The sequence below is a fragment of the Poecilia reticulata genome, linkage group LG15, assembly GCF_000633615.1.
Source record: "Poecilia reticulata strain Guanapo linkage group LG15, Guppy_female_1.0+MT, whole genome shotgun sequence".
Classification (NCBI taxonomy): Eukaryota; Metazoa; Chordata; class Actinopteri; order Cyprinodontiformes; family Poeciliidae; genus Poecilia; species Poecilia reticulata.
The window spans coordinates 23,614,069-23,636,452 of NC_024345.1; the positions used below are offsets into that span (position 1 = coordinate 23,614,069).

At 38.6% G+C, this 22,384-nt stretch overlaps 1 protein-coding gene across 1 annotated transcript in view; it reads right to left on the minus strand.

The window, feature by feature from the left end:
- adgra1b (adhesion G protein-coupled receptor A1b) overlaps window positions 1-22,384 on the minus strand; it is a 186,124-nt gene that overhangs the window by 113,990 nt on the left and 49,750 nt on the right. The window contains exons 8-12 of the mRNA XM_008429975.2: window positions 13,751-13,915; window positions 8,368-8,587; window positions 7,599-7,748; window positions 5,875-6,036; window positions 5,332-5,565 (exon numbers count right to left, since the gene is read on the minus strand). Of these exons, the coding sequence (XP_008428197.1) occupies window positions 5,332-5,565; window positions 5,875-6,036; window positions 7,599-7,748; window positions 8,368-8,587; window positions 13,751-13,915 (931 nt within the window). The remainder of the gene's footprint in view (window positions 1-5,331; window positions 5,566-5,874; window positions 6,037-7,598; window positions 7,749-8,367; window positions 8,588-13,750; window positions 13,916-22,384) is intronic.

The following is a 22,384-nucleotide window of genomic DNA, read 5'->3' on the forward strand; positions in this document are numbered from 1 at the left end:
CTCAGGGAGGAACTGGAAAAGACCTGGAAGGTGAAGACCACAGTGGTGCCTGTGGTCATCGGGGCCCTCGGGGCAGTCACCCCCAAACTGGAGCAGTGGCTCAAACAGATCCCAGGAACAACATCAGACATCTCAGTCCAGAAATGTGCAGTTCTAGGCACAGCCAAGATACTGCGCAGAACCCTCAAGCTCCCAGGCCTCTGGTAGAGGACCTGAGCTCAGAGGATGAAATAGACCACCCGCGGAGGGTGAGAAGGGAATTATATATATATAACATATATAACATATATAATCATATAATCATATAGAACAAATTACATAAAGCCACAAGGATTAATGTCTGAACGATATAATGTATAACGTTGGCACTTTTTGGAAAGGTGTCAATCAGCAGGGCCGTATGCTGCAAGTCTAAGTGCAATTGGACATAAAAAGGATTTTAAAAAGAGGTAAGTGTTTGCCAGATTGGAGATAGATCACTCATCCAGGCAATCAGTTACACACAAAGAGAGGAAATAGTTTGTGACAGAAGAGTTGATGCACAGCTGTGCTTTTTCTAAAAGCTTCCCTTCAAAATATACTGTAGTTACCCTTTTACTATTAGAAAAGATTTGTTTTCATTCTAAAAAAAAACTATTTAAATGCATTTTGAGTTACAGATAACTGATTTCATGCTGCTTTCAACTGATCTGAGAAACTAACATATTCTATGCTAATGAAAAAACAAACAGCTGCTCTGACCCAAGATGAGAAATAAGGGGGAGTTTTACACACTACAACAAAAACAGGAACATTTTAAGTTACAACAGAAGAATAAAAAAAAAAAAAACAGGAGAGCATCTGTGCAGCACAGACTCACTGGGATCGTTATGAGGTTGTCAGTAATGGCAACAGTTTTTACTTAAAACAGAGAAATTCAAAAGCTAACAAGAAATTTATTGAAAATTTAAACTAATAAACAACAAGAGGAACACATGATGGCTGCAACACCTACTGAGAAAAAACAACTAACATTTATGCTGGGGAGCTTGATTGCTGGAATGCTAAACAGGTGAGTTAATGAGGAGATGAGGGACAGTCAGTGAGTGCAGGAAGCAAAGACACAGAAAAAAAGATACAAAGAACACAGAGAGTTGAACTAAATACAAACCAACACAACCAGTCAATATCCACAACCTATTAAACTGCAACTGTCATAGCAATATCTGTGGGGGATAGCAAAGTACTGTTGAAAGCAAAATTAAGTAGGATTATTCATGCAAAGTCTGCATATCAATAACATTTTGCAGCAGTTGGATCTACTTTGCTGCCTTTTACTCACAATATTATGACAGTATTTTTAGCAGGCGATATGCTAAAGCTCACAAAGAGTGTTGAGGAACGTGATGAAGAAAAAGTAAGGTGTCTACCACACACTGCAATGTTCCACACACTGATGTCGCTTCGTGGTTATGACATGATTTATTGCACAGTTCTGAATAAAACTATTATATATAAACTGTGTGGTTTATCATTGTTGCTGAATTACACAACACCCTCGCCAAAGGAACAATAAATGTTGGAGTATGTCTGCTCTGGACTGGAAAACATTACTGTCACCAGATGTTTAGCTGACATCAGCATCAGATTCGCTGTGCAAAACAAAGTGGAACACAACATCTGGACTTTTAACTTTTAGTTTTCTTAATATTATCGTTCTGGGTTGCACATAGTTCTGATGTCACAGAAGAAAAGCAGGCAAATATGACTGTTTGCATGTTTTCACTTTTCATCCACAAGCACATTAGATGAAATGTGCTGCTTATAGAAACAAGGAAATGACATGAATGGCAGGAGGTACTGTTTGGTATGAGATATAACGTCTTGGAGTCAAAGTGAAGTGACGGTCATGTCAGTCTGTGTTTGTTTGTCTATCACTCCTTAATTTAACCAGGTAAAACTCATTTCAAGAGGAACCTGGGCAGAAATCTGCAACACACAGCAACACGGTTACACAACCTAATCTATCTGTCACTACACAAAAACAGGGAATGTTAAGTTATTGGTAATTTAGCATCCCGATTAGCTCATCCCATGAACTCAACTGGGATCTTTTCCGACATGCTATCACCTCCTCGTTAACAAGCTGCAGAGCTGTGTGCGTACAGGAGTCTTCACTGTGAGCTGTTAAACTGAGCAGTGGTAGACAAGTCGACTGATGAGACACATGGGAGCGCGCGTCTTTGACTGCTCCTTAGAAGCATTTCAATCTGTTTCTGATAAGTGATTCCCAGTGTTTTTATCGTGCACAACAATGAATGCTCTGAATAACCGTGCATCCTTTCTGGTGAAGGAAAATGATGATAACTTTAACTCAACAGGCTTTCACTGCCATTCATTAACAGCTGCTAGAACTACATTTGATCTCCTGACACCTCACATCTAGAAGTGATTCCCATAATGCATTTGCTTTCAGTCGGATCATTTGTTTTCAGCATCACTTAGAATATTCTGTTTCCCGTCTCTCGCTGTGTTTGTTGCATTCGCCAACACTGCATGTAGGGATTTGTCCCAGTTGAAATAAAGTATTTAATTTGACGTGTGTTTGCACTCGCCGCTTTTACACTTCAAATGGAAAATTTTCATAGCTTGAAGAGATGTCAAGATCAGAAATTTCACAAAAGATTACATCTAGCTCTAAAATTCCAGTTTTCTTTGGAGAGTAAATATCATTTTTCAGTGTTGTTGTCCTCTTATGCCACTTTTATGATAAAAACAGACACGATAGCATACAAAATCACACCCATCTGTGCCATACTTCTCAGTGCAAACGAGGCATAATGCAGCATTAATAGACTCTGTTAGATCACTTGTTTTAATTCAGCAACGATGGAAACACTTAAGCATAAACATCCTGTTTAGGGTCATGAAATAACATCTGGAGTAGATTTAAAAGCAGACTTTTAAAAACAGACACCTTTGAAAACTTGCTGTAGTTTGGACTATGCAGCTCATATAGTAACATATCTGCATGGTGACAAATCACTAGTTAAAAGTGAAAAGACTGTAAATAAGGTTACCATTTTTAACAAGAAAAAATTAAAATTGAGAGTCAGCGATCCAAGTATGTAGCATGTCTATGATTGCTTACTCAGCGGATCATTTATGATGAGATTGTACAAAGTTCTGTCAAAATCATTCAGGTGCTGACAGCAAGATATCGTGTCTGTGTTTCCTAAATTACGTATTTGCTTCACATCATCCTTTTTTCTGATTTCAGTAAGTATGCAAAACTTGGAATGCTCTGTGCATGTATTTGAATTTTTATTTGTTATTCAACAAGGCATCACATCAGGAGTTGATCCAAAATATTTATGCAGTATCACACCAGAATAAAACATTCAGCCAGAACCATAAAAAAGGCAAGACGGTGATATGGCAAACAGAGTCAGACAAACAGCGACAGTCTGGAGTTTTAATCCACTCAGCCCAGACACTGATGTCATTAAATGTGAGGATCAGTCATCTTTTAATGGGGTAATATGAATCAACAATATACAGTGACAATACGTTTTTATTTTTAAGTTAATGTTGAATGGACAGGTTATAATTTATTGTTTTAATGCTCTCTGGAGAAAGGTTTCATGATTAAGTGGGGCAGGGAGCGATCTGGCAGAATGTCAGGAACGATACTTGGAGGAGTCGAGGTAAAGCAACACAACACCAGTTGCCACACATGGTGATCAGCTGAGTGGTTTGTTTAGCTGTCAGTGAACTGGTGCACTGCAAAAACTGGATGGAGTAATCTAGACGGAGGACTAACCATCAACCTCACTTCAAATCACAACTATCCATCCATCCATCCATTTTCTTACACCCTTGTCCCTCAGTGGGGTCGGGAGGGTTGCTGGTGCCTCTCCAGCTAACGTTCCGGGCGAGAGGCGGGGTCACCTGGACAGGTCACCAGTCTGTCGCAGGGCAACACAGAGACACACAGGACAAACAACCATGCACACACACACTCACACATAGGGGCAATTTGGAGAGGCCAATTAACCTGACAGTCATGTTTTTGGACTGTGGGAGGAAACCGGAGTACCCGGCTGAAATTGAGATGAATTTGGATGTTTCGACGTGGCAACGATCTCAAACACACAAAAGACTGGACACTGGATGGATAAAACAAGCTAAAAGTTAGCTGTTAGCTACTTATATTTTCAACAATGCTTGTTTCAGGACTGAAATGAGACTAAGAGGGAGAGTTATCTCAGAAAATTATTAATAGCGCCAAAAACCTGAGATATTTATCCAAATAATATTGATGTATTTTAGCTGTTAGACATGAGAAAAATAATTACAATACACTTAAATATCTTGTACCTAAGTTTTGTTTTTAAAGTTATGCAAGTTGTTTTATTGTTAGTGCTCTCCCAAAAGACCTGCTTAAAAACATAATTAATAGCTAAAAATATGCCAATGATGAGAGCATGTAAGCTTTTGGCAGGAGGAACAATCATGACCATAACATCACATTTGATGAACACGTCTAAAGCAGTGGTTCTTAACCTTTTTTGAGGTACCGAACCCCCCAGTTGCATATGCGCATTCACCGAACCCTTCTTATTCCCTGGGGTTCGATCGAACCCAGGTTAAGAACCACTGGTCTAAAGTAAAGCCAACTACTGATTTAATAATATTCTTCTACATTCTTTAAAGCCAGCCCAACTATGATTTTTGAGTGTGCGACCTTTGCAGTCTTCTACGTAAATAGAAGTTTTCCACAGCCTGGAGCTACAAGTAGCCCTGAAAACGCTGATAAGACCAGAGGGATTTCACACCGTCAGACAAAAGCAGAAGGAAATCAAACACACACAACTAAAAAGCCGTTTAAAAACCATACATAATGATTGTTTGTTTTTTTTTTCTATGAAATAAATAACAAGTGGATGCCAGCTTTTATTTAGTATTGTTTTAGGTGATCCAGGGGATAAAACTGCTTGGCCCGCCTGCTGCAGATGCATCTATTTGTCATTTGGGACAGCCACAACTGGGGCCATGGTGGCGCTGATATAAAGCGACAAGAACACAAGGCCATCATATCCATCACTGAAGATTGATTCTCATACACAAACTCCCAAGCTGCTGACTTGTATGAAAGGACTGACCCAAGAGCAACCCCGAGATGATCTACGGCATACAAAACAAGGTTCCAGCTTGTCAAACAGCCTTCTGCTCTGTGGTCAAAAATCACACAAACCATGTCACTTCCTGATTCCTTTGATACATTACACCAAGCAATGGAGCAACTGGGACATTTTACACATTTTCACACTGCTTATTTGCTCGTCTTACCTTGCTGAGTTGACTGGCTGGCGAGCCGCTGTTGTTGACAGTGTGGCATTTGAAACTGAGCAACGACTCTCCTGCGGCCTCCGGCTCTCCGTGTTTGTCCTTGTCGCGGTAGGAGTGGCTGTGCGGGACGGACAGGCTGGTGGACGTGGGCGTCTGCTCGAGCGCCGTGCAGGACAAACCAAGAAAGTTTGACGGCTTGATCAGAAAAGCCTCCAGAGCTATGTTAGCAGACACCTATGGAAAATCCCCCAAACGTTCAGGAGAGCAGAGGATTGGGGGGAGAAAGAGAAAGAAAGAAGAGGAGCAGAGATTTTATATTAATCATTTTGCAGATGCTTTTATCCCCAGTGACAGCCAGGAGGAGAGAATAGGCAGAGGCAAGATGAAACAATGGGAGGAAGCAATTTATCTTTGTGTTTCATTACTCTACTTCTCTGATTAAACCCCATCTAGACTTCATTATTCTGAGACAAAAGAGCAAGCAAAGCAGTGAGATATTTAGAAAGGAAATCTAACCTCTCTCTGACCTGAGCTGTAACGCACCTTAGAAATGACCCGATTGTCTTCCGTCAGCGCCAAGTCGGCAATGCGCTCCACACACTGGACGATCCGCGTGCAGGCTCTGGCCTCGTTCTGCGCCATCCACAGGATGTGCTCCTCCACCAGCATCATGTTGCTGGCTATGCCTGAGATGTAGTCCCCCAGCTGCACAAAGACAAGCAGCCACATTTACACACCATGATTGAAAAGCATTTCTAGCTCGTTGGGTTTCCCATGTTGTAACGTCACAAACACAAAATTCAGTGTGTTTTCTAAAGGATTTTATGTGATGGAGCGACGCCAACTCTACTACATTATCTATAAAAGGGGAACAAAATGGTTTTCCATGTTTATAAAGTACACTCTGAAAAGTGTGGCATCCATTTGTATTCAGTATCCTTAAACAAAATCCAATACAGGCAGCTGATTTCAGAAGTTTGTGTCGTAGTATAAATTCAGCTGTTCTGTGAAGACCGCAGAAGTTTCAAATTCAAAAATACTTTATTGATCCCAAAGGGAAATTACATTTTGTTGCATCTTCAAAGAGTTATTGTAGTTTGTCAGAGGAGATTAGTGAACAAAAAGTATGAATGGGAGAATCTGTTGAAGAAAAGCCAGAAGAAGCCCAGTTTGGAGTTTAAACCTTTGGTCTGCGCTTTTACTGGAAAAGTGACATCCCTACCATTAAACATTCAGATGGTGGCAATTTCATTCAAATAGGTTTATTTATTAACTGCTAATTTACAACACATGCTGTCTAAAGACAATTAAATCTAATGAAATATATTCCAAGTTAAGTATCTCAGACTGATTAAACAATGCAGTCATGTTCAGTTTATTATTCAAATGGCTTAAAAGGTTTTCTATCCAAGGAAACTCAGCAGATTTTATCAAGCCACTGATTCGCAGCATTCGCTCCTCCTGGATGAGCGTATGGCAACAGCTGAAAGCCGTTTGCATTGGGTTGTTGACTTTTCCAGCAATCTCTCATACTGAGGGATTGACTAAATGTTGAAAGTTGGTGAAAACATACCAAACTGTAATTACAACACTCTACAATGAACAGATTTAGAGGAGCTACAAATGGACATCACTGTATATTTTTGTTCCATTTTACAATGATGCATTACTTTTTTTTGTCACATACATTTCTAATAAAAATAAATCGTGTTTTTGGCGATGCGGAGGCAAAACAGGCGCTTTTGCAAGGAAATAGGTAAGTGCAGACACAATTATTCAAACACACACACACCGTTAACATCAAATAAATCTCCTCCAACAGGTACATTTATAACCCCAGTCAGAACTGCGAAGTAGACAATGGTGTCTTCATTCATAAAAGAGAGATTTAATTTAGATTAGCAGCTCCAAAGGCGCTTAATCGCTGCTTTGGGATGGCGGTTTGCTATTTACTCATTATATATTTCATTGTTGCTTCATTTGACTATTTTTTTATTGGCTCAATGACGATGGTCTCTTGTGCATTGTCCTTGGTATAAAAGGACACTAAGTATCTTCTAATAATATCTCCACTGAAGTGAACTATGCTGATTAACCCTGCAAGTGAAAACAAATACAGATTCTTCTAACTTGCTAGCCTCAGCACTGTTCCTACTGCGTAATTAACCTTTAGCTTGATATAAAACCTTCCTGTTGCCTCTGGAATCCAGAGTTCATTTAGGGTAAAAACTGCACTTTCTTACAGAGAAGTAAACCTTCACTCTTACATCTCTTTTTTTCTCCAGCAGTCTTGTTAGTCTTTCCACAAGGTGAGTGACGAAGATGACGTCCATAACGTCAGTAAAGTCAGCAGCCCTGCTGGTGAAAGCCACTAACTGCTGACCCAGAGGCTGGGAATTGCTGATATTAATCGGTATCTGAAATAAGAAGTGATATTTAGAGACGATGTTAGGTTAAAAGAGCCAGACTGACAGTTTTCAACTATTTTAACAGTAATGTTTTGCAGCATTTCATTTCAGGACTATAAGTACATCTCAATAAATTAGAATATTATGGTTAAAGTTAATTTAGAATCAGCTTTATGGACTTAGAATTTGATAAAAGTCCAAAAAAGCTACCCATGTTGTTACTACCCTGGTGGACAGGTTGACCTTCCATGACCTGTGGAAACATTTATCATTAAAATTATAGCGGCACAAACAGAAGTTTTAGCTGCACAAACTTTTGACACCTTTGCTTTGAATAAGGTGGGGAAGCCAACTTCATGCCATAAAATAACATTTTTACATTAAAAATCTTTTTAATAATAGGCAATTTTAAACAAACAAAAAAACAAAACAAACATGCACTTAAAATGTATTACTCTGAATAATTATTATATCTGAATTTGAATTGAACCACTAAAATAAAATGTGCTTGGTGATATTCTAATTTATTGAGATGTACCTCTTTGCTGTTTAAAACAAAGCAAGCAAGTAAAAAAAAAATCAACATGAACAAAAAAAAGCAATTTGGTTCCTTTATGAGCCGCCATACCTGAGTGAGCTGATGCAGCACGCGGGTCAGCTCACTAGCATACGGGCACTGAGTGTAGTCCTCTTCAGCCCACCGCCCAGCGCGATCGCATCGTCGCCACGCTTTCTTCTCCCGCTGGCCGGAGCGCTGGGCAGCGCTGCCAGCCGGGCCGGGGGCAGAACCAAAGGTTGCAGGAGCGCACGGCAGGAAAGCCAGAATCCCGGCCAGAGTCTTCGGCCATCTGGCCCCAAAAATACATCATTGAATGAAATTATGCTGAAACATATTAACCTGAGATTTAGAAGTTAAGTTTCATTTTCTACTTAAGACACTCCTATAAATCATATATTTTTGCATTAAATATTTTATTGCAGCAGATTCTGATAAATGACTTTAAAAACATTTGCCATTGTCACAAAGTGAGACAGCTGTGTAACTTTCTCCGTGTGTGTGGAAGATCTTTCTGAAAACCTTTCACACTATTTTCAAAAACCCTGCATGTACTGCTTTTCTAATAGATCCAAATAATAAGGAGATTGATCTGAGTGTGGACCTAACATTTTTGCATGCATGCACAACACTTTAATGTGCAGCAAAGTAGAGGATGGTAAATGTCAGTGAATGTGTCTCGGATGTAACAACCCAATTCCACTTAAAACCGATTTCTCACATTACTGTTGTTTTGATGACCATGCAAAGTTCAATAAAATCTCCTCTGGAGCAAGAAATTAGACTTTCTCAATAATGTCATCACAGCGCAGCACACAGCGCTGCTCTGCTGACCAACCTGGACGTGGAGTCAGATTGGCTTATCAGGCAAATGGATCATTTTCTGGGCACTGTCTGTTAGTGTTGGGCCAAATAAAGTTTTGTTCACAGTACGAAACCAGCAAAGCATCTGTAGTTACAGTCAGAAATCCATTTACACTCAGTATCAGAAAGCTAAGCAAACATGCTGAAAAGTAGACACACAACTAACATTTGGATAAGTAGCAACAAAATAAGAAGAAACTTCATCCTTTTAGCCACCAACCAGCTTCTAACTTCATTCTGATTGGATACTTGCCCATAACTTATGACACAGTTGGCAGGATCCATTAAAACCTGCTGGTTTTCTGGCATTGATTTACTATTTTAATGTAATCCAAACATTTTAGCCACACTATAGTTCAGGGCTTTAACAGCAGACAAGAAGAAACTTAATGTTATGCTGTTTTACTCCAAAAGTAATTTGTTGGTAACATGTTGTTGGTAGCATCATGCTAGGAGTCTGCTTCCCTGCAGCAAGTAGTAGGGCATTGTACAAAGTGAATGGAATGATGATGAAGGAGAAATACCTCTAAATTGTATAACTTCATATCAAATAGCCGGATGACCGGTGCGTTCACACTGCAGTCTGAAGTGACCCAATTCCGATTTTTTTGATGTAATGCGACCTGTATCCGATCTTTTCATGGCAGTGTGAACAGCACAGGTCGGATTCTTTTTCGAATGTGATCCATATCCGATACGTATCCGATTCAAATGCGACCTAGTGTTTTGGTCGCATTCATCATAACTAAACGTCACTGATTCTCAACAAATCTCACTATTCTGCATCCTGATAAACGCAAGTGGGAAGAAAAACAACAACCATGATGGACAATAATCAGGATTAAGTTGTTAATATGCTGCTCCGGTTGGACAACAACTTCAAATATGTGAGCTAAGCTCCACCGTTAGCCTCCATGTTAACTTCCGCAAACACTGAGCTCTTCTTCTTTTTATGGCGGTTGGCAGAACACTGAGAACGTTGACGCTGTTGCGCCCTCTACTGCGCATGCGGGACACTTTCAGGTCGTTTGCCCGTTCAGACTGCAGAACACATGCAGGTCGCCATTACTGGCAGTGTGAACGGCCCCAGCAAAAATATCGTAATTGTCAAAAAATCGGAATTGACACAGTTTGGGGTTCAGACAATGCACTGCCCCCAAACTTAGGTCTAAAAACTGGTTAGAAATCAATACATAAAGCTAACAAGTTACTCTGACCTCATCTCTATTTATGGACGGTGCTGAAAAGCCACTTCCGTACCAGGAATCCAACAAATTCAAAAAGACCCATCATTTCTGATGCTAACATGCAATTTTTTAAAGAAATATTTAACCAAATATCTGCAGAAGTACATGTATATATTTGAGCTTGTGTGGACTAATGAAGAGTCACGATAAATACAAATTGTTTTTAAAAAACTAGTATTTTACATAATCAATTGATCTCCCAAAAAGACAATTATAAATTCATAAACGATTTCAAAGAGTTTAGAACTGCAGATTGTAACATTTCCAATCACTGTAGCATTTGGAAACAGATGCTTTGTAATGACTGAAATCACCTAAAAGAAAATCGCTTGCTGCACATTTTCTGGTTTTCTGCTCACAGCTACTTAAAAAGTCTACCACAGAAAATATGTCACGTAGTGCTTACTGTCGACACACTTTGACTTAATCTAAATTAAAATTAAAGCAGGGTGCTTAGGTGGCGAGTAATCCGTTCAGAGGTTAGAGACATGGCATCTCACTACCCGCTCTCCCCTTTTGCTCTTTTCATTCATATTGCTGGTGCTGGAGCTGGAGCAGGAGCTACTTGGTAATAAATGGCATTAATTTCACCCCTACAAAAAAAAACAGGCTCATTTTCCAGCCCATTACTCCAATGCTCTGTCAAAGACAAAGCCTTGAAGCTGGCTGTTCGGAAAGTGGGCAGTAAAGTAGAGCATCTACAAGGGAACATACAGTACATGACAACAACACGGCCGCATGAAAGAGAGAGGCAGACGGTGTGAAAGAGTGTGCATCATTACAAGGTTGGGGTGGACGGCACAGAAAAGCAGGATGGGTAGAGGGAGACATGTTGGTTCATGGAGACAAGAGGTCTCATTTGGGTCTCATAATCTGAAAAGCTAGACTATCTGACTTTGGGGCTTGCATTTAATACTAATGAGACGAGATTTCAGGCTGAAAATAAAACAAACAAAAAGAAACGGGGAACCAGGAAAAAGACTCAAGAGCCTCAATTCCACAGTAACTATAAACGTAATAACAGAGCAAGTGAGTGGTGTGATTTAAAAATAATTTCTGGTGATAAATCACATTGCATATGGAGGAATTTCTGGAGGAATTATTCATAATGAGGTTAAACTAGAGCCTTATTTTGAAGCTTTGAAGCTTTACTAGGAGCTTTAAAAGCTCCTAGTAAGAGCTTTTAAAGCCAGTGATTACTGCCCAATACTGCTAATTACACAGAACAAGTTGTACACTTAAGTTTCTAGGAAAGGATTGTTTTTACAGCTACTCTATTTTGAGTCTGATACAATAAATGTGTAATAAATAGGCAAAGTCATTTGAATGGCAGTATTCATACACAAGGCGATTTACAGGACATTGAAATGACAAAAATGATCTTAGTCTTGCTTAAAAACTGATTTCAATATATCAAATTCTTGACAACTTTGAATGAAAATTGTTATTTTTCAACAAGTAGTTAAAAAATAGAGGAATTCAAGAAATGATTAAGCTCTGTAAAAGCATAGCAGGTTGTTTTTAATCTCCCTCTTCAATCGCTGATCAGTGATGGTGCAAAAGGTTTAACATGGAGGTTTTTAGATCACAATGAGCTGAACACAACTCTGGTTTTCAGTCGGGATTTAAAGGAGACGGCATCAGTAAGAACCTGCTGATTGGTGTGACCTGATTCTGGTGTTGGTCAGGACTCTGACCGCAGCATTTTGGATGATGCTACAACATCTTGAGTGCAAATTCATTAATCTAATCTACAGAAAATAAAAACCACAAACTAGTTTTTCTGTGTCGTGCGTTGACGGGAAATTCTTTATTTTGGCAAAGCTTCAAAAATGATAATAGACCAATTTAGTCATTTAGATTTACGTTGTTGTTAAACTAAACTTCCAAGACCAAATTGGCATCAGGGTTTCTTTAATATTCTGTGTTGTTTGCTCTTTGTTGGCACTTTGTAACTGAAAAGTCGAACATACTCTCTTAAGGCTTTTATTGTTGTTGTTCCAGCTTACATAAGTATCAAAATACTTATGTTTTTGATACTTTTAGCTGCAGAATACAGAGAAACGCTGCTGTCCTGGTGCTTTGGCATCTTTTAAAAATCATTTGGCAGTTTTGGCTCACATGTTGAGCTGTTTGCAGGGATTAAAAAGTTCCAGTTATATACAGAATTAAAGGATTGTTCTGTCCATCCAGGTCAGTATATTGTCCCACAGGGATCCAGTCTAGGCCCTTTTCTTTTTTCTATGAATTTGCTGCCTTTGGGTTAATCTTTGAATATTATATTTAGGCTTTTTAACAACTTTAAATATGGTGATCAAATTGACCTCCCACTGAAAGTGAAACGGGACATTACAACTGTTTTAATGACAATAAATCCTGAATCAAAACTTTTAAAGTGTTCATTAAAATACAGGAATGATATTTATGTGATTACCACATTTAGGTCTGCTGACCTCACATGACCTCTCTGCTGTCAGAAATCTAGGTTTGTTTCTTGATACAGTATTTTAAGCTGAAAAAAACCCCCAAAAAAACATTTCAGTAGTTAATTCCTCCTTGTTGGTTTTGTCTGATGATTTAAGCAGAGGTAAATTAACATAAATGGTTAAATCCACTAACTGGCTGAAATTGATGTGTAATGCTGTAACTTGACCCTCTACACTGGATTCCTGCAGATTTTCAGAACACAGTTAAAGTTTTGAGCTGTTGCTGGAGTCATCATCTCAGCTGTCGGTGAAAATCCCAGCTTTGAAATTAAAAACAAGGAGTGAGGGAGCTTTTTGGGCTGCTGCTCCTAACGCTCTACCTCTGCTTTCTGCGATTTTTTATTTATTATTTATTGTTTTTACAGATTTTTACACTCATTCATCTGTTTTAAAATAAAAAAGCTAATTTTATCCGTATTTACAAGCTGTTTCTGCATATACCTTTGCTGCTCTGTGTTTCTTTTTACCCTGTGTACTGAGTGTAAGTGGGCTATATAAGTACATTTGAATTATTTGACTTTGGATCCTTTCATTTGGATGTTTACGATAACCTGAAAAAGGTGGAAGGACAGATTAAGAAGCTGTTTTTGATTTGTCCTTTCTGGACTATTTAGGTAATGACACAGAGTCAATCCACTAGACCTGATATGCAAAACAAAAACTCAAAACTGAATTAACTTTCGAATCATTATGAACAAGAAGACACCAGAAAAAGACCAAATTTAACATGTAGCTGCCCTTCTTTTCAGTGTAGGCACTCAAACTGAAAACAGACATGTTCATCTATAAGAAGCTGAATAAAACCATCAATAAACAATTTGACATGTTGCATTTTAAGATAAGCCCATGCAGACTCACCTGAAATCCCCTTTGTTGTTGGAGACTCTGTCTGTAGGGCAGTACGGGGCAGAAGTCTCCACCACAACTATTTCCATGTGCTGAGATGCGTTTCCTCTGGAACTGGTCACCAGACACTCCCAGTTGCCGGCGAGAGCCACGTCAATGTTGGAAAGGATCACCTCACTGGTGGAAAGGAGAGAAATATGAGAGCGTGAATTTAAATGGCCTGTTTTGTGGCTTGAGTACTGGTGATTCATCTGTAAGCTTTAGACATTGTTCATCCAGTGTGTGGAATAAAATATTCAGTGTTGATTTAGGATATGGATTTCAATTTATAATTAAATGTAATAGCATTTTTGGAAGGGTTTTGTTTCTGGACTTAATTCTGTGGTGTTTGGATCATTTTGGGATTAGGCTGATGAATGCAGTCAAACACCAGAGACAATATGTGTCTCACAAAGTCTAATTCATTTAACAGACCCTTGTGAGAGAGTGTCTGTCTGAGTATGTGGCAGCTTAAAATGTTGGCTGGGACTTAAGATGATCATTACTCACGCTTATCTTTCGTACTCTGAAACAGAGATTCATATCCCAGCGGAAAATGTCTGATTAAACAAAAGATGGTGAAACAGTGACAACAGAAAGCATTCACCAAGGAGACTAATCTCGAGGATTTTTACTCACTCTGAAGAAAAAAGGGAGAAGCCGGCAACGATCACTAAGCAACGCGAATAGTCACCATGGAAATACTGCTTCTTTATAAAGTGGGAGCTGTTTAAGCTCCAGATCCAACACAGAATAATTGTCAAAGTCATTTTTTGCCTAAATGTGTTTTTCCCCACCTAAATCATCTTTTGTCAATAAGGAGGTGGTCATATGTGTGTTATTTAATAAAAATGTAAATCTCTATTTTATCAGATTTTATCTTTTTTTTCTAGCATTCACTTTATACCTTTATGTACATACACAAATAGCACAATTACACACAATTATACAGTTACAATTATTATACAAGCTTCTCACCCTTTACTGTTATTAAAAAAAAACTCATTTCCAAACTTCCTCTACCTTTACCATGACATGTATGCACATATTCAATGGAAACCACTCTGGGACAAAATTATAATAAAAAAAAAAATCAATAAACTTTAACATTGTGGTTGTTTAATTCAGCATTTAGTCTTAAATTCAGACCCATCATCCATCTTTGTGTCTGAAAAAAATATGAGCATATGTATTTCTGCATTAAAACGACAGACTATTTATATAAAAACTGTGCAAGCAACAAAGATGTTCAAATACCAGCAGAAATGTTGTTTAAAATGAGTAAAACTTACAATCAGGCATTTAAGCACTTATTGAGTTTTTTGGGAGCGACGATGATCATAGAGTCTAACAGCTGCTGGGAGGAAGGATCTCTGATGAAGCTCTTTTGTGCACTTAGGATGCAACAATAATAAAGAGGAGCTCTTCAGTTCAGCAATATATTTTAATTAACTGAATATGTCACAATGAAAGTAGAGAAATATTTGAAATATATTCATCATGATTTCAAAATTCAACAGCGGCGAATAGACGTTTGAAAGCCACTGTACAACGAAACAACCAAGAATCCAAAGAAAAGAACTTATTCCCAATTTAATTATGGGAAATGGGTGTGTGTGTGCATGTGTGTGTGTGTGTGTGTATGTGTGTGTGGGGGTGTGTGCGTGTGTGTGTGTGCGTGTGTGTGTGTGTGTGTGTGTGTGTGTGTGTGTGCGTGTGTGTGGCGGGAGAATAGAAACTGGAGCACAAAGCCCACATCAACACAGCAGGTCCCAGCTTGGGCATTTCTTATTCTAATCTATTCAGCTGTGAATTCCACATCAAGGTGGAAATCTCAGGACGGGAAGCGAGAGAAAAACAAGCAGCAGAGAGAACACTGAGCATATCATGTTTTGTCACAACCATGTGTTTATGATGTGAATCTACAAGGCAAGGTAACCTGTTTATTCAGTAACATTCCCATATAAAATTGCACCAGTGTCTCTTGGGAGCCCATCTCCACTGCTGCTTGTTTAGGAGGTGAAGGAAAACACAAATCAGACAACGTTACTATTCCCTAAACCAACGACGCAGAAGACTCTGCTGTGATGGGAAACTGGAAGAGGATTCAGAAAATAAGTTAAATTAGTCCAGAAGCCTCCTTTTTGATTTTTTTAAAAGGTATAGATCAAATTTGAAACTCTGAATGAGATGGGGCGGTTCTGCCAGTGCTCCTGTTTTTATGTTATCTAATTTAAAATTAAGGCTAATTTTATACCAATAGTTAACGGCTTTGAATGACAGCTTTCTGAAACTTTTACTGAAACTTTTCCCAACAAGACTTCTGCATCCAAACAAGGATTAAAGCTGGAAATAGTATGATCCAATTATGTTACCTTATGTAAAAAGTTAATATGTGTAATAATTATTTAAATATGTTTCTATCACTACTAAAATGTATTCCACACAATATTTCATACTATACTTGTTACTGCCTCTCAATGGGCAAATGTCATCATTTTTTTTATAAAGTTTTAGTTTCCAGTTGTTTTTGGCCATGCAGCCCCTAAAAGTTACATAAAGGTTCAAAATCCACTCAGAGCTCAGTCTCATAATCCGTAGTGATGGTTTTTGTATCTCAGGTCTTCACTAAAACTTTCTTTTTATATTTTGCAAAGACGTGGCCACGCAATTAGTGGATGAAAGTCTTTTAAAAGAGTGTTCCTTGTCAAGCAAACAATAATATTTTCAGCAAAAACATGTAAAGTGAGCTAAAATCATCATCCATATATGGAAATGTTTTATGTTTGAAAAGGAGTAACTTTAAACACAACCTCCTTATTTTTCCTGAGCACCGAATGTCAACTTTGAATATGAATAGTTCAGAGAATCAAGCATTTCTTCATCTGTAGAAACATGGTGACATTAGTTATTGCGATCAGAAATGTATTCTGTCTGAACAAAGCGCACCCTTTCAGATGTGTGAGGTTAAAGTCAAAGAGTAAAGCTCTCTGTATTGCCTATGAGTTTCTGGTATTGCTCAAACACTTCAGAATACCCATGAAGGTCTGTGCGCAAAATAAAATATTTTAAAAATGATAAGAGAAGTAGCTGAAAACACCTGGGGCTGGCTGCTTTATAGTGACAGATTTACAATGCAATCTTTACGCAGGTTTTTTTGCTATAAATCTCAACAATTGTAAAACCCAGGCATCTGCTCAAATAGTCTTCTAACTACTCCCACCTTTGGCGATCCAATGATGATTCAATATCATATGCATGATAACCAAATGGACCTAACGATAAAGGCAACAGAAAAGAAAGAATACGACCCGTCAGCAGGCATTTCTTACACAGCTTGAGGACATCTTGCAGAAAGTTTAGGTGGCAAACAAACAAACAAACAATATGAGATAATAAACAGGTTAAATCGATATTCATCTCTTAGTTTCCTATACTAGAGGATTTCAGCAGAGCTCATGACCATGATGCATGACTACAGGTATTTATAGCACCAAGAATTATATAACAGTGAACCAAAGATAAGACTAAAATCATGATCTGCATTTTTTCAGTGAAATTGTGTGTTTCGTCATATTATTTGTATTTTATGCATTTTTTAAAAGCTGTTGTTTTATTCACTACTGCTTCATAATATCCAATATGAATTAGTTTGTAAAGATGTAGCTGCACAGCTTAAGATCTGACTTTAGACAAATGTTGATAATGACTCAGTACAAAAGAGCTAGAATTTCACCATCACTGCCTTGTAACAAACAATATCTGTTTGTTACAAGGCACCACAAACACCTTCCTGATTATATCAGTAATATCTCGTAAAGTAGGAAGACTTTCTGCACTTGAGCTGATTGTTTGGGGATTGAACTGTAAAAGATTAAATCAGTATGTTACTGTGTAATTGTGAAATGTCACATTAACTGTTCTGACCTTAAAGTAAACATCATCAGGTCAGCAGCACGCACACAAGTCCAGCAGAAGAAAAACATAGTCTACACAAAATGGTAAATTGTTTTTATTTTTTAATTTAAACCATGAAGGTTATCGACTAAAAATCTCAATCCAGCTACTCATAACTCAACACAACTGCTACTACATGTGGTTTCTCCAAATTAAACATAATATACAATTTTAATGACTATTTGGTGGGCTAGAGCAAGAAAAGGAGACATTGTTAAGATGCCCCTGAAAATACAGTTCCACGTCAGGCACAAGCTTCTGGTACCATTCAGGAGGAATCTTAGGCCACTCCTCTAGAACAAAGACCTCCAGTTTATTGATTTTGTAGGATTTGCACACAGCAACTTCCTTTCTCAAATCCAACATGAGACTAAATAAATAGTTCAAGTCAGGCAGGTTTTCTCCCAGGAACTCCTGACGCTTGCTTGAGTCTGTTTCGTCTCACAGACCATAAAAACACTGTCACAAACTTTACTGAAGACTGAAGCTGTAGTTTGTAATTCAAATATATTTCTAGAAACATAAAGCTGCCCTTTAGAAACTCCTGTTTTAACAAAAGATCAGTTATTAAGAAAATTATGTATGCAATACTGATAAAATGGAGAGTGGTGACCTTGATGAGGCCATTACCAAATAAAAACAGTGAGCATGGCAGGTCCCGGAAAGTCACCTAAATGATAACTCCAATCTGTCAATAGATCTGTTTTGTGCAAAGGAGGAGATAGAGGTCACAGATATTTAGACATAAAAGCTCCACAGAGTGCAAAGAAAATCCAACAAAGATAATTAAGTAGGAGAATGAGGAAGATGATTCTAACTGAAGAGTTTTGATAACACTTTATTTGAAGGCGTGTGCATAAGACTGACATGACACTGTCATAAACATGACATAACAGCTGTCATGAACATGAAGGAGTCTTTATGAATGTATATGACTGCTGTCATGAAGTGTCATTCAGTAAATAATGACACTTAATGCAAAGTTGCATTGAAAGTTCATTAAAAATGCCAACTTTGCATTAAATTCATCATGCAAAATCATGCAAAGTTGGCATTTTTAATGGACTTTTAATGCAACTTTTAAAGCAACTTTGCACTAAAAGTGTCATTATTTACTGAATGACACTTCATTACAACTGTCACAAACATTCATAAAGACTCCTTCATGTTCATGACAGGTATTATGTCATGTTTATGACAGTGTTATGTCAGTCTTATTCACACCCACAAAATACCTCTGAAAACAGTTCAGCATTTAGCAAATAAAATGTGGATGAACCACCAAGGAACATCTGTGTCAACTCTGAGCTGGACGTCCCCGTCGTCAAAGTGGGTGACTTTGAGAATGAGAAGGTCAAGATCCTAAAACACTTCCAGGTTCAAACTGTTGAATAGATGACGGCTAATTAACCCGCCAGTGTGGTATTAGGCAAAGCAGAAAAAGAGTGCAGGAGCGATAAACACTGTAATCCTAAGCTACAGCGAGATCAAGGAGAAGACGCATGAGAAGCTTAAGAAGTGGAGGAGCGGCTGCAGCACGATTACAGAAATAACTCCAGACCAGATGAGTTGTTTTTTCATCCATGGATGTATGGAAGGCTACGTGGCCCCACTCTCTCTAACTGTGAGCTGTCTGCAGGGGGAACAGTTACATCATTGCTGAACATGTGCCAACTCATTACATGCTGGGGAATGCACAGAGAAATACTGACCATACCAAGACACAACCGCCCGCTCCTGCTTCTGTGTCTCTGCAAAAATTTCCCTACTGGAGATTTTTGTTTTGTGATGGATCAATCACACAACCCTGACCTGCTAATCCATAAAAACAAAACAACAGGAGCAAAGTGACTGGTTCAGTTTTCAATTCAAAAACATAAAATAGATTTTTTTTTTTTAATGAATAAATAACTGCACTTTTGTGGAAAATCAGACGAGAAGGGCCCCAAACGAGCCATACACAAAGCCCTGACCTACATCCACAGCAACACTGCATCATTGTGGAGCAGCTCCCTGTGGACTCATTAGAAACATTTATGCGTCTGCGCAGACATTCATCAATTGATTTACATAATGTTGCTTATGAGACTGTAAACTTTCAGTCTGTCCCCATCACCCCCTGAATGCTCCCAAGCACTGATCTTTTAATTAAAGCTTGCTAATGACAGTTGGTGACTTTGGGTTTTTTTCTGAGCTTAGGAGGCCATTAGATTGTAATGTACATTTCTGGCTTCAACTGTCAGAACAGATGCAATGTGACGTACATGCATGAATGAATGGCCGTTTATTTTGTACACACAGGCATGAGAACGGCTATAAAAACTGACTGGCTTCAGAACTGAAATTTTTTTGCCAGTCTCTAAATTACTCCACACTGTATATCAAATGTATCTCGTTTAATTAACGTCTTACTTTGCCTTTGTTTAATGTCTTTCATTAGAATTAAGCTTCTATTTTTCTTGAAAGACCTAAACTGGCAAACAGTGAAGTGATGAAACAAGAGGCAAAACTCATTACAGTGTTGGAAGATAATCCAATCCAGTTTCCTTGGCAACACCTGTACAAAAGCATGCATAGAGAAATATTTAAGACAGACTGAAAATAAAAAAAACACAGCAAAATATTCACCAAAAAGAAACTCGGAAAGCACAAAGCTAGATCAAGACTTTGCCTTCTTCTACTTTCAGAATTTGTATCTTGTGAAGCTTTCATCCTGACAGCGGACCAGATCTTCACCAATGCACAGTCGTTGGATGGGTCAAGAGGATTTCCTTGTGCAAACCTCGTGTAATTTGTGCATTTGAAGAAAGCAGACGATTTCATCCCCAAGGCAGTTATTAAGGCTGCTGGTGTATGGAAAACTAAAATACTTTTCAGGTCTTCAAACTCTCAACTGGAAACAGGTGGGTCACTCCCTTCAGGTAGAGAATGGTGGGCAGTTCCCGTTTCTTCATGTCTTGTTCATGAGCGATGGTGGGATAAATGGATGGATAAGTGTAGTAGAAAAAAAACTATAAAAAGCAATAAAGAAAAACTTTTTTTTTGTTTGTTTTATATGCAATGCTTAAAATGCTTAAAGGATGACGGATAATTCAAAGAGCCTTTTTATTCTTTCCTTTGCTTTCGGTAATATTTCCAAACAGGTTCCTCATTTTGTGCAAGATTAGCCTGATTAAAAATGGAGAGGATTAAGCGAGATACATCCCAAGTGTCTGCTGCAGCTAGCTACAGGGCTCTAAAATGTTTGATTAATGAAACATGAATCTCAGGCTGGTCCCACTTCTGCCTCTAGCATAGCTAACACTGGGAGTTTGGCTCAACACCATTACTCAGCAGGAGTTTGGCCCACGTTGTAGAGCCATCAGGCCTCACAGGGCCCGTTTCTTTGCTGCTGCTCCATGTGAGAAATGTAAACGGAGAAGCTTAAAGTCCCTCCTGCGCCAGCAAATAACTGCGTGTTATGACAGAGCACAGTGTGCACTTAAAACAGTAGGGAGGTGAATTATTAAGAAGGAGAAATCCTAAAGAATTACCAAACAAATTTCATTTCATAAATATCACAAGAGAAGTTTTAACAAGTGAAGGAAACTGTCATGTTCTGCTGCTAACGTTGGCAACTTACCAAGCATAGCGTAAAGCTGGATGAAACACAATTTAGCTGAGAAAATACACGCTAAACATTTTGGGTTCACCTTCAAAGAGGTCACTTTGCACGGCTTTGGCATCGCTGCTCACTCTGCTGCAACTCTGTGCGACAAATCCAGACAGGGGCTTTAAGCCATGTGCTAAATCCTGTGTATTCAGTCTCTCCCCTCTAATGGGCCAGAGAGGGCAAGGCTGACTGAGTCAGAGGACAGTTAGCCAAGGTGAACCATTCTGACATGAGCATCTTACACTTCAAACAACATACCATTAGAAGCACTTTCAATGAATTTTAACACTTAGATTTTTACATAAACTGCTGGAAAAGCAAATAGCACAGATTTTCCACTGCTCCTCGCAGTTTAAGGTGAACTAGAGGGTAAAAATGTAAAATTAAGCTCGTGAGGAGCACACTGTTTTTGTTGGAACTGGCTTTGTTATACATTCATCAATTATGGAAATAATGTCAGATGGGGTTTTTTAAAGGAGGGAGGCATTCTCAGGTGCCAAAAGAAACGTGACCCAAATTGGTTCCACCTGCGGTGAAGAAAATGCATATTGGTCTCTAGATGCACAGGAGGAGTGCAATTACAAACACAAAGGCTTTCTGATTTAGCATGATTTTATTATTTGATAAAGACTGAAAGATCTTCTTACAGACGTGGCAAGCATTGCTTGCCATCAATCTGTTATCAGCCAGAGAAGGACCGTATCTGCAGAGTTTTGGAGAAGTCTTTCTGGAAACATCAACAGTGCAGCTGGCTCCCTATTATATGTGATGGAGTGTGAGAGTTTAATGCTTTTGGCGCATTGTTTCCTGTTACTGCCCTGACTGCAACAAAAATGATCTCACCATGCAGAACAAAAAAAAAAAAAAGTCCATGCTCATCGCACAGAGATCGGCATTTTCTGTGCAACCTGCAAACCTCCAAATTGCGCCTGGTTGAGTATAAAAATTGTGAGTTCTTTGGGATGAACTTGAAATGCAAAAAATGTTTCACATACATT